The 13,776-nt window shown below is 38.7% G+C and overlaps 1 protein-coding gene across 2 annotated transcripts in view; it reads right to left on the bottom strand.

Moving 5' to 3' along the window:
- Cfap299 (cilia and flagella associated protein 299) overlaps nt 1–13,776 on the bottom strand; it is a 435,850-nt gene that overhangs the window by 59,572 nt on the left and 362,502 nt on the right. For both annotated transcript variants that reach the window (XM_035453289.1, XM_027387660.2), the window contains one exon: nt 6,596–6,738. In XM_035453289.1, the coding sequence (XP_035309180.1) occupies nt 6,596–6,738 (143 nt within the window). The remainder of the gene's footprint in view (nt 1–6,595; nt 6,739–13,776) is intronic.

Genomic DNA, 13,776 nt, shown 5'->3' with positions numbered 1-13,776 from the left:
CAGACAGGAAGTGACATAACAAGAAGACTCATTTAAGAAGAGGAAAAAGGAAGGGTCACTCTCTTTTCCCCTGGTCTCCTGCTCTAGCGGCATGATGTGATTCACCAACAAGGAGGGACGCCAATAAGGTGTCCGATAAGATAAGTCCCATAAAATATATAGATGTATGGTAATTGAGACTGAGCTAACAAATGAGAATCCTAGTCATTGGCCAAGCAGCTTTGTAACTAATACAGGTCTCTCTGTGTATTCATTTGGGCCTAACTCGGGCGGGCGGCTGGCGTAAAGCTCGCACGTGGCGGTGGGGCTCAGGCGGCTTTTGGCAAAAAGATTTATCGTAACATGCTAATTGCCTTATATATTTGAAGACAGAAGAAGAAAATGAAAAAAAAAAAAAAACAACAGAGTATGTGCTATGACAGTTTTAAGGTATCCAGCTTCTTAGCCGTAAGAAATCATTCATCCCATATCATTAAATTGTGACATAGTGGTAGATGCACATGCTACCAAGTGTAAGGTTTGCTCAAGAATCGTAGTTACCTTGTTTCAGGGCTTATTAGTTTCAGACTCTCAAAATATTATTATATAAAAGTCAAAGTGAATACAAATGAATAACAGTAGAAAGTTGAAATCTCTGATTAGTAAAAGAATCAAAATGCCAGGATGGTAGTTTCCTATCCATTTTACCAATCAAACAACTTTCTGTTGCACCTTTATAAGTTTAAAGGTGGCTGGGGAAGGCAGACAAAGAATTATATTAACCATTCCTGGTTGTCAAAATTCAGGAAAAATGCAGCTAGATAAAACTACTTTGGTCCTATATTCTTGGGACAAGGCATGAAGACCTTTAGAATGTGTCTGCCTCCAGGAAGAAGCAGAAGGGGCTACCACTGAGATGGAATTTTTTTCATTATTCTCCACTTGGCTCATGGACCCAAACTAAGAGATTGGGCATTTGAATGGAATTATTTATGTCCTTTTTAGATGATTAAGCTTTTATTCCTAAAAGCAGGGGAAAGTAAGTATAAAATAGTCTGTAAGCTGTTTTCGTTTGTTCCAAAACAAAATCTTTTTTTTTTTTTTTTTTTTTTTTTTTGGTTTTTCTAGACAAGGTTTCTCTGTGTAGCTTTGCAGCCTATCCTGGCACTCGCTCTGTAGATCAGGCTGGCACAGAGATCTGCCTGCCTCTGCCTCCCGAGTGCTGGGTTTAAAGGCATGCACCACCAACGCCCGGCTCCAAAACAAAATCTTTAAGGAAAATTTGGTTGTGAAAGTTGTTACTCAGATTTTGAAGTTGATTTTTGTGTGACAATGATTTTGTAATATTGGAAAATAAAATCATATATCTTTTCAAAGGAACCGATTATGTGTTGTATCATCCAATTTTGTAAATTTGTAGAGATGGAGCTCATTAAACTTTCTGAGTAACTTGGCATTTGGACTGCTAAAGTTTATGTAAATTTGGCTCCTTTGTCCTCAATTACTATTTTGTTCCTTTTTAAAACAAACTGAAACCAAGTAGGAATTCAATAACATGAAGAAAATTAATTTCCCTATCCATGCTGAAAGGAAACTAAATGCTTGTATGTGTCAATCACTGTACATGGGCATTTGTAAACAAAATAAAAGCACGATTATAATAAAATTGTAATTATTATAAATAAATGCATAATGGAAACACATGTGTGCATGAGTGGATGATGTTATATTTCTTATTTTCTATCTCCTATGGGAAAAGTCTTCCTTTATCTGGATGACCACTGGCCACTTATTGAGTCACTACTGGGACTTTCAGTTCAGCTTCTGGCCACTTGAATCTTAAACCTTAAAAATAGTTTACCCTTAGGCATTTAAGTAAATTCATATAAATATTATTAAATACTTATGATTTTATTTCTGTTATTCTCATTGAGAATCTGGAGGTCTAGAAGTCGTCTGTAAAGTTCTGTGATGTCTGTGAAATGAGTAAGGCGAAGCACTTCTATCTTTGTAATGCATTTATGCAGTTTTAAGAGTAAGAAGTATAGTCTTTAGAACTTTGTAGCCTAGAACAGCTTAAAATAAACAAACATTAAAGCCAATAGGAATAAAAAATCCCAAACAGATCTGCTTTCAATGTGTTGGAAATATCTCTGAGCCAACATCCTGCAACTGTCAATTTGTCATAGTTTGAAGTGCATGCTTCTATGCTATCCTGCTGCCTACCCTCCAAGTGACCCATCAGTGAGAGCTTTAACAAACAGACATATCCAGGCATTCACAAAAGTTAACATGGATCATACCATGATGATAAAGGACAGTATAGGTATATAATTACCCTTGAGGCGTGAACACAGGCTTCCCTTATCTCAGCTATTGAATTTACAATGAAATTTACTTTTAGCTAAACTCTTCCTAAATCATTTTGTTAATCCTGTATGAACTGTATGTGTATGGAGCTCTGTTGGCTATATATTTTTAGCCTGTGATAAAATGTAGAATTTATATTCATGCAAAAACAACTTGTTATGGAATATGAAAACCTTGTTGGGAATTTTGAAAACAAAGGAATATTAAAAAGGGTTACATCTTCTCAGTAATAAAAATATAGAACTTAGTGTTACTAAATGGTGATGTGGACTCTGGAAGCTTGGGATGATTTTCCTAACACAGAGAGGAGCACTGCTGACACAAACAGAAATAGGGGTCATGAGATAGTAATTGATTTAGATTCAATAGTAATGTTCTTTCTGGCGTGTGTGTGTGTGTGTGTGTGTGTGTGTGTGTGTGTGTGTGTGTGTGTGCTGTAAACCTATGTGTAAGCATGTTTGCATGTGCAAGCTTACATCGTGAGAAGAGGGACAGACATATATGAGTGTTCTGGGAATTTGATTTTCTTTTCTTTTTAAGTCATGAGTCCAGAGAGGCCAGGATAATGCTATCACTGGATGATGTGGATAGACATTCTACTATGGATTCCATGGAATTACTGCCTCAAATATGGTTGTGTTTTATAGAGAGTCCCGACATACATCTAAGAATGGTGCTATGCCATCTCTTCTCTATTCTTGAGTTTTACATGACAGATAATACTTAGTGTCCATCTTTGGATAAGGAGATGCTAAAATGAGCTAAGTATTGGGAAATCCAATTTATCTGTGAAAGAATTCCAAGTAGATATTACCAAGAAAAAAATGATGTGAACCATAGTTCAGAGGATATGAATAGATTCTAAAAGTATCCTGGGACAAAACTGAGGTTCAACAAGTCGGGGCCAATTTTCCCTTGATGACCTTTTGCCTGAAGCCATAATTATAGGCCACTTTTAGTTCTGTTCAGTGTTCTTCCACATACAAAGCTGTGGCACATGGTAATTCTTACTCTTGGTGACTGAAAATGAACTGCTGGTTAAGTACAAAGGATTGTTTTCTGCCAACCTCAACGAAAGGAGGAAGTGGCAAGGGTGGGTACAGGAAGGCCAACATTCCCTTGTCTTAACTGTGGACAGTAGGATTGCTTAAGGTCTTGAAAGGCAACCTCAAAGTAGGCTTTGTTAAGTGAGGCAGAAATCTGTAAGAGAGGCCTATGGCCTGACAAAGGCCCACAGGGAAAATTACATCTTTACATGACTAATTCTGAACAGAGTAGAATATTGGTTTAAAAACTCATGGTATTTGATATCTGGTCTTGTCTTTTTAGTCTCTGTGTGCAAAGGTCTTTATGTAAATTTGGGTACACCAGTTATTGCTGCAGTGACTCTGCTTCTCTTTATAGAAAAGTACAAATGAAGCTTCTAACCTGTAAGATTGTAGAAATAAGGAAATGAAGGAATAAATGTGCTTTTCACATTATTTTTGAGACAGGTTCTCTCAGTGAACCCGGAGATGGCTGACTGGCTAGACTGGATGCCTAGCTTAGCAATCTCCAGGGATCTGCTGCCTTCACAGCACAGGATATATTACAGCTGCCTGCTGCTATGCCTGGTTATATCTGGGGATCTGAACTCTGCTCTCCTGCTTAGACTGTAAGCACTATACTGAGGAGGCAACTCCCTAACACATATGTAACTTTTATTTATTGTCCTTTAAAAAAAATCCGTAATACATGTAAGTTTGTGTGCAAATATACAGATATAGTTTACATGAAATTTTCTCAACTAGGTTGATGATAATGTTCCCTCCAAGAGCCAAAGACCATAAAAATTAAACAAACAAACAAACAGACAAAAAATCCCAACCCAATAACAGGTGTGAGAAGCCCTCTTATGAGTTGTTGGTCCAGATTGTCCAAGAGACTCCTAGAACATTATTTCTCCCAGAACATATTGTCATTGGTTGCCCCACCTCCAGAAGTGGATGTTATGTCCCTATTGCTGAAGACACCATATACTTAATTTCAGACATATCATCCAGAGGCACCTGAGCTGGAACTGACCCAAATGCCTCCCTGCTAAGGATTAGCTTTTTTGTTCATTTTCAAAGGAGGGAGATAACCAATAATACTACCTAACTATGACGCATGTGAACCATGTCAATGGCCAGCACAATAACCCTATGGATGAAATAGTGGCATGCACACATTGGTGGAAACTGATAGCCTTCTAATAACACTTAAGACCTGCTCAATAATTGGAAAACCAAACCTGGTACTGGAAACCTAGCCAACTATCCAAGGAAAGTAAAGTCACAAATCTTGGAGGAGAATCTACAACCACCACTTTACTAAACAAGCATAATCTCTATATTCTAAATACTTATCCTTTTACCCACAGATAAGTTTAGTCTTCACCCTTCATTGAGGAAACTTCTCTTTGCAACTGACAGTGATCACTGCAGAAAACCACAACCAATCAAAATGCAGAGTTGTAGAGCCCAGTTCCAATGTATACATTTATAAAACAACAACCATGCTTAAGACTCATGGAACTTTGGAGAAGAAGGGGCAGAAAGATTGTAAGACCCAGAAGATTCAGAAATTATGTAATTAAATAATAATCTGAAAATTAAGAGAATAAAGAATGTTAACAATATAACAAAAGTATTTGATAATCTTCATTAGTGGATATTAAAATCTTAAGGTCAAACTTTTTGGGGGAATTTACAATGGAATGTTTAGATCAGTACAACTGAAATCTACTGATAAACTTCAAAAGATCTGAAATTGGGCAACAGGAAGTATAGAGCTCCTCTTATCAAAAGAGTTCTGGGAGAAGAATATTGAAATTGAAGTCATTTGAGTGATTGTGTAGGAAATAGGACAGTAGATAACAACAATGTGAGGAAGACCAGTGAGACAGAAAGTGAGAAAGGTCCACTAACAACTCAGCAACACAGAGGGGCTGGCATAAAGTGAGGGATGCTAGACAGAGAGGACCAAACCCTTGTCTTGGTTACTCTGACTAGACAAACCATCTGTAATTGTCTGATTCAATCAATGAAGTATGATTAGGTACCAATCAGGCCTTAGGTTTTACAATGGAATATTCAGTTAAGTATAATAAGGTCACAGTGTTGGTGATGCGATCAAAGATCTAGACAGTAGTGCATCTGTTTTTCTTGTAACATGAGCAAATCTGTTAAGGCAACAGGGACTGGGCAGGGGAGGGGGGAGGGGTCATTGGTAATAAGTTTGTCAGTAGAGAAGAGGTGTGAGACAAAGCTTGGATTTTACTTTCACTTACATATTTTATTGATTGCTCTTGTTCTCATCTACTATAGAACATTGGAATGTTCATATTAATGGGGTGACATGTAATATTTCAGCCCATGCATGCACATATAATGTGTAAATTGGGTTAGCCCTAACTGTCTTCTTGAACATTTATATTCTCTCTATCATAAGAACCACTAAAATCCTTTCTTCTAGTGTTCTGGAGGATGCATCATATTGTTTTATCTGTAGTTATTCTATCTGTACAGTAGCATATAAGACTTTTTACTTGTCTAACCATAGTTTAGTGCCCACGGATCAACTTTTCCTCAGATCACCCTGCCCTTCCACAGCCTATAATAATTGACACTTTGTTCTCTACATGTATGACATCAACTTGTTTAGATACTATATGAGTGATACCATGAAAGGACTTTATGTTTTTTTATGACTGGATATTACTTCACTGGGTTTATGTACAATATTTCTTAAAAACCCATTTATCTATTGAGGGATGCTTAGGTTGTTTTCACCACTTGGTTATTATTGTGAATAGTGCTACAGTAAACGTGGGTGTATAGATGTCTCTATATACGGATTCCATTACCTTTGGATAAATACCCACTAGAGAGAATGATAGGTCTTATGATAGCTCTGTTTTTAGTTTTTAAGAAAATCTTTGTACAATTTTCCCTAGTGGATGCACTACTTGACATTCCAACTAACGGCATGAGGGCTCCCTTCCCACATTCTCCTCAGCATTCCCACCATAATCAGCTTTACTGGAGGGAAGTGGTATCGCCCTGTGGTTCTGTTTTGCACTTTGCAGATGATTCATGACATTGACAGTTCTCCACAGCCAGACTCATGCCCTTGTCCTTTGTTCATGACCATACAGGGCTCAACATGCAATATACAATAATTCTATATCTTGGTCTCCAAGGTGTAAGAGTTGTATAGAATTTACCTCATATCTGTGGGCCTTGGAAGAAGTCTTCTTTTTCCAGCAAAGTAAACTTCAAAATCTTCAGTTTTAAGTCTGTGGGCGTAGTCGATATATCCTGACACTTCTTGCCCGTGAGAATTTTTGTCACGAATGAAGATCACAGTCTGGTAACAACAAAGAATGGAAAAGGAACATGAGTGATGCCACCTGCCTACTTCTAATCAACACAACAGAAGCTGTGGTTTAGAAGCACCAGGCCTGCCAAGGCCAAGTTCAAGGGTTGTGTGTTTCACTGGTATGACTCTGTCAGGTAGATGCTGTTAGTTCTCCCTCACTGGAACTGAAAAAGCAAGAATGCAGATGGCACGTCCCCAATAACTTTGCAGCCCATTATAAATAATTCAGACCAAGAGTCCTAAGGAAACCTTATTTTAAATTTTAAAAATATATCAATCTATTTATTTTTATCTCAATATCATTATCTTCTTTATGACCATCTGAGTATAAGCAAACTGAGACGCAGAGGGAAGCTGAGTTTCTCCAGGACTCCTAGCTATCAAATGACAAAACTGTCATTCAACTCTAGGCTATCATTTCTAACCACTGCTTCATTCTCCAAATGAACTTCTCCATATCTGATATTGCAGATATATAAATAGATTCTTAGTACCATGACAATCCAAAATTTATTTTACAAAATCAAGTATGTATATCAAACTTATAGAATAAGTTGATTTCTTTGACACAATTCTCATCCATATTAATTTCTTCACAAATACTATTGAGCACTTTCTGCATGTCCATAGGTCCTAACAGTAAACAAATTGAGTAAATCACAGATTATTAGAGTCCAGACTTTCAGAACTTATGTTTTGGTGATGAGAGACATCTAGACAATAGACAATGAAAACTGAAAACCACAGAGGTGCCAGTGAAGGAAAAAAATACAGTAGAGCTAAAGATGAGAAGCAGCACAGTGATGTGTGGTGAAGGCTAATTTAGGTAATGAGAAAGGCCTGAAGATGTAGACTTTAAATGAAGGACTTGAATGATGGAAACAAACCATGGGAAAAAGCAGGGGAAGCCTAATGGTCAAAGATAATCTAGGGTATAATGATCTAAAGCGTAAATAGGACAGTGCAAATGACTGGATTGTAACTTTTACCCTTCAGATCTGTAGGCATTCTGCTCAACTTTTAAGGCCAAGCTGATATAAAGATTAAAAAAATATGTTCTAACTGGAAAACTATGCATTAGCTTTTAAAGTGAGACCAAGAAGGCAAATTCTGTGGCAAAGTTCATTATTTGGATAAGCCCAGGAGACCACCCTTTCCTTTGCGGCCATCACTGGATTGTCACTTGCTGGGTCTTTGTGACAGTAAACTAACATAGTTGACCTTTATTCCCAAAGCATAAAGCTAGGAAATTGGAGGGATTTTTCCCCCATTGAATCTAAGAAAAGCTGTTACTAACAATATCCCAGATGAAGAATGACTGAGCAGAGCCGAGTTTTCAATGGTTGTTATTCTGCTGAGAGGTACCTTGGCTGTCTATTCTGTTTGTTTGGCTGCTGGGTACTGAAAACACAGTGCTGAGGAGGATTCGGAAGTGAGTTCTTGCTACAAAAAGAGAGGAAGTATCTGACAAATTAATCTCATACATCATTGATTCACCAGGACGAACTAGCACTCACTGCTATTCCTGTGTGCATCCTGACATTATTTCAACCCACTAGTCCTCCAAGTTCCTCCTCATAGCCTCGTGGCAGGATAGTAGAGATTTCTTTATGATTGGTGTTATTTATTTTCTGTTCCTGAAGCATAAAATTTTGAGTGGACATCAATCCAAAGAGAATTCCTGAGTCTCTTATGCTACTCAACTGACAGCTTGATTAGCAACTGGTTCTTAAAAAGGCCATGAGCAGCAGATACTAGTGTGTGATTAGTGTTCCTAGAGTGCTGGACCTGTCTTCCTCTTCAGCACACTCCTGCGAGTAGGACAGTTACACTGGGAAGTCAAAGAGGAGAAAGATGTTCTAATGAAGCCTTCTATTTTCAGAATATGGACCTCTATACCAGGAAAAGAAAAATTCTACCTCTTCCTTCCCTCCCCTTCCTCCATCTCTCCATCCCTCTCTCTGTGTATGTATTTGTGGGCATTGTGTGTGTCTCTATGTATCTGTGAGTTTGTGTGCAAGTGCGTGTATGTCTTTCTCCACTGAGAAATATTTGACAGTAGAATGACAGACTAGATATATTGCCCATTTTTGTGGTGAAAGTAAATAAAATTTATAGATCAAATCAAAAACATAACTTCTAAAATGCAATGGCATGGAAATGAGTTTATACTTAAAGTGCAAAGACCCAAAGAAGACAGCACAGCCCTGAAGCCAGCTCTGTCCTGCAGGCACCTGTGTCATAACCTCAAACCTGTCAGAGCCAAAAGCTCACAGCTCACAGCTCACACTGTACCTCAGGATAAGTCTGAGGAATAATAAGGTTGAAAGAATAGCAGTGACTCCTACTACAAACACTACTTGCTCTCACTGAGAGGCCAAAGAACCAGGGGCTTTATACCACGTGTCTTGTACCATCTTCTGAAAACTGTAGAATGTGGTTATGGGTGTATGTCATGGAGCTGGAAAGGGGACTAGGGCAAGGGAAAAAGAGACCCCAAAGGAAGGTGTGGAACACAATGCATGTGACAAGAATTCACAAGAGGGCTAATGGGAAGGAAGATCTGGACAAGGACAGTGATGGGGGAAAGGAAGTAGGACCAATGAGGGCAAAGTATGCATAAATGTGCTGTAATAAAGCTCATTAATCTTCATGCTAATTCAAACAAATAATAAAAATTGTATAATGTACAGGTACCAATAGTACCCTTGTTTTATCAATGTGGGCACTACACACACTGTGATTTTGGGTAAGTGTCCATCCATGTATATGCAGACAAATACAACATCTACAGTTAGATTTCGATTGGCTTCCTGTGATGTCCCTGTTCTTATTGAGTATAAAATGCACAGACAAAACCGATTTTATGATGGGGAGGTCCTTCTGTGTATATGTTTGTCTTATGGGTTGTTACATAAAACACTGTTGGCCAAAAGGGAAGCAAGCTAGGCAGGATTAGGAGAGAAGGATGATTCTAGGAAATGTAGTAAGGAGAGTCATCACCATGTGATCCCAGGAAGAAGACAAATAAGGCTGTTGTCCTCGGTAAGATAAGTCCTTATAAAAATATATAGATTAGTAGTTATGGTTGATAATTAAGACTGAGCTAGTAAATAAGAAATCCTACTCATTAGCCAGCAGCATTGTAACTAATATAAATCTCTGTGTGTTATTTGGGGGCCCTAACATGGTGTCAGAACTCAGGCAGCTGGCAGAAAGAGTTATCTTTACAATTTTAGATGCTGGCTCTGCCATCTACTTGCAGTTCCACTCTAGTAAGTTAGTTACACTTTTTAAGAGTTAGTTCTCTTTATAACAAAATGGGCTAGCATTTGCCTTAGAAACTAATGTTTAAGTTATACAAGTCTATTTTGCTAAGCACTCCACAATGCCTATCCCGCAGTGAGTGACACTGAATCAATCCTACCTACCTGTTGCCTTTCTAACTGCTTCTATTTCTATTGTGGCTGTGTTGAGACTACATTAGTGTTGTCACTGTCTCAAGGGAGAGGAAAGGGACTCAAGGACTGACACACCAGGCTCCCCTCCCTAGACATTCATAGTTGAGGTAGCAGTGCATGCTTCATTTCTTCTGCTCAATTTAGTCCTTCTCAGGGGAAAATGGAAGGCATTTTGATATCTAAATATAAACATGTCTATACATGTTTAGAACAGACCTGATAGAACATGAAGCTGTGATTCTGGCTCTTAAGTGGCTAGAACTGAACTGAGAGCCCCCTTAGGCTCATAGGCTTCCACCCAGGTGTGGCACATATTAGTGACTGACAGCATTGCTGTTCTGAGTCTTGTACTGTTTAAGAACAACTCTTTAGGTCCCTCTGATTACATTGTTCCATGTTTTTATCCCAGTGGTATTGAAGGTACAATTTACATAACATCAAATCCATCCTAAACTGTAAGTGCATAACTCAATCATTTTCCAGCAAATTCACAAAGTTGTGGACAACAGTTCAGGTTCTGGAGGTTTCTATGACACCAAGGAGATCCTCTGGCACCACTCACTAACATTCCCATCCCCATCAGGGTAGCCTCAGGAAGTCATGAATCCACTTACTGTCTATCAACTGCCTTTTCTGCATTTTCCTAGAAATGGAATCATTAATAAGTAAATGGATCTTTTCACTCTAATACCGTGGGGGCATTGAGACAGATTTATCTGTGTAACAGCTCTGACTGCTTTAAAACTCACTCTGTTGACCAGGCTGGTCTTGAACTCACAGAGATCTGCCTGCCTCTGTCTCCTGAGTGCTGGGATTAAAAGTGTGCATCACCAACACTGGAGCTGCTGATACAATTTTAAAAAATCACAGTTAATTTCACAAAAGGAATATAAAAGCTGTAGTTTATATAGTAAAGCACTCTATTAAGTGATGTTACATTTATATAAAAAAGACTTTCAAAATGTATATTTTCATTAGGACTCTGAATTCTCTCTAGAATCGGCCAAGGGAGAACCAAACATGAATGGAGGTTAAACAACACAATTGAAGCTGCATATAACGATCTGCATTTACTGTGCACCTAATCAGAGGAAGCTGGTCTTCAGTAAGCCACTAATAGAAAGCAGGAGATATGTATGTCTGTAAGTATCTCCACTGTAACAAGCAATTGATAAATACCCATGTGTATTCATTCCTGATTTAGAAAAGGGGTTTGAGACAAAGAATTAGGGATGTGGAGTCTGGGATTTCACTGATAGTGTCTGTAACCTCAAAAGCAAACAGGTGTTAAATGAAAAGACTCCCAGAGTGATTACTTAGGTCATCTCGGCTTTTCGTGTATTGGAGAAAGATGAACCAAAGTAAAATTTAGTCTGTTAATGTATCATTTAGATCTTTGGCTGCTTGTCTTTTCCCAGAAGTGGATTAAAATACAATCGCATAAACTTGTTATAAGCTGGGGACATGTGTTGCCTAGTTTCTCCTGCCAACTACTAATGAGGAGATATGAACCCGATACAGTGAAATGGGACTGTGAGGCCCTGGGAGCCAGAGTCACAGAAAAGGAACAGAACAAAAAAGCTGGCTTAGCAGCACAATGTGGAGCTGACACTCTAACAGAACTTCAGAGCTGACAACGTGTCTGACAGAGTGTCTGTGCTACCCTTTGGAGACTATCCTCTCCTCACACAGTAGAATGGAGGAATGTTCATCTAGAAGCTTACAACTGGGAAGTATGCTAATGAATCATTCATTGAAGGGCATGTTTTTGTTTTCAAAAGAGAAATGACTTTTGCTCATGCAGTCATAGTTCTTTGGGGACCAACACTGCTTTCAAACATTTCAAAAGGAATGCCAGAACAAATTTCTTCAAAACAGGTTATTGCATGAAATTTCTATGTTGATAATTGTCTTTAATTCTATGTTTTTTGAGTGACTTGGACTGATATGTATAGTCTAATTGTTCACACACATCTTGGGGCCATTGGAAACAGCTCTGTGTCTTCCCTCTTGCAATCAGCCTGAGAAGGACCACACTGTTTACTACATCCAGTTGGCCAAAGCAGCTCATAGTCTAGCCCAGATTTCAAAGGCAGCGAGAGTGACTTCATCCTCTCTTGGCAGGGGATGCTGTTCAGCGCACTGCAAAGGGTAGAGACTGGAGGGCTGTGGCCCTCTGTGCAAGGAGTGTAATTACCTCAGAGTGTCACATGAAGTTAGTCCACTTGTCCATTTGCAATTAGTAAAGACTGGCTTTCTAAGGGAAATCATTGATGTTAGTGTATCCTTCTGGTTTATAAGCTATGTCCATATTCAAAATGTTTGGGCTAAGTTTTTATGTGTGTGTATTTTGCAGTACCTATGAGGAAAGTAGTACTTTAAGACCATCCACCCTCACCATTAGAATTCAAAATGGTCTGAAGATCTGAGTGACTGAAGATAACTTGCAAAAATACATAAGGAATTTTTTTTTAATGATATAAACTCCAAGTGTTAGAAAGAAAACACTGAAATGGTCAAATTTATATGTAAACTGAAGTTTACTTTTAAATTCCAAATTATAAACTAAAGATATTCCAGCAGAGCTCACAGTGTGCTGATCCAACCCAAAATGTCTATGCAAAAGTAAGTTTTATTACCCCAAATAAAAAGAAGCATTAGTTATTGTTCACACACCCTTCATGCCTACTATGCTTTTCATTAAAAGATTTCTCCAAATATTTTCATAAAAAGACTTGTCTAAAGTAATGTTTCAAAAGTTAATCAGAGATGATACTGCAAAAGAAAAGTTACTCTAAAATGAATATTGAAATTCTAAGCTCAGCACCAATGAAATATTTTTGATTTATTAAAGTATTGCTTTGAAGAATAAACATTCACAGGGCTAGAGAGATAGTTCAGTGAATAAAATGTTTATTGTACAAGGCTGAAGACAAGAGTTCAGATCCCCAGTGCCCATATAAATTCCACGCAGCGAGCCAGGCCCTCCATAATCCTAGTGTTCTGGGAGCAGAAGCAAGGCAAAGGCGGAGGCGGAGGCGGAGGCGGAGGCGGAGGGCGGAGGCGGAGGGCGGAGGGCAGAGGGCAGAGGGCAGAGGGCAGAGGGCAGAGAGGCAGAGGGCAGAGGGCAGAGAGGCAGAGGCAGAGGCAGAGGCAGAGGCAGAGGCAGAGAGGCAGAGAGGCAGAGAGAAAGGCAGAGAGGCAGAGAGGCAGAGAGGCAGAGGCAGAGGCAATTTCCTTGGGCAAGCTGGCTAGAAGGACTAGCCAAATCGGTGAGCTCTGTTGTGCTCAAATAAGAGATGTGCCTCAATATATAAAGTAGAGAGCAATTGGTGAAAACACCCAATATCAATATACGTACACACACATGTACCTGCACACACATGCCCCAAACCAATGCAATAGACATACACACATGCATGTGTACCATACACACAATAGAAATATAAGAGATAAATGGCTATGAATAAAAGATTATGAAAAGAATTAATAAGTAGTAGACCTTGTTTTATTACAAAGAAGGAAGTGAGAATACAAATTCAAATACTGGTCCAAGAATTGGAAG

The sequence above is a fragment of the Cricetulus griseus genome (genome assembly GCF_003668045.3).
Source record: "Cricetulus griseus strain 17A/GY chromosome 1 unlocalized genomic scaffold, alternate assembly CriGri-PICRH-1.0 chr1_1, whole genome shotgun sequence".
NCBI classification, from domain to species: domain Eukaryota; kingdom Metazoa; phylum Chordata; class Mammalia; order Rodentia; family Cricetidae; genus Cricetulus; species Cricetulus griseus.
This window is presented reverse-complemented; position numbering and strand designations above follow the sequence as displayed.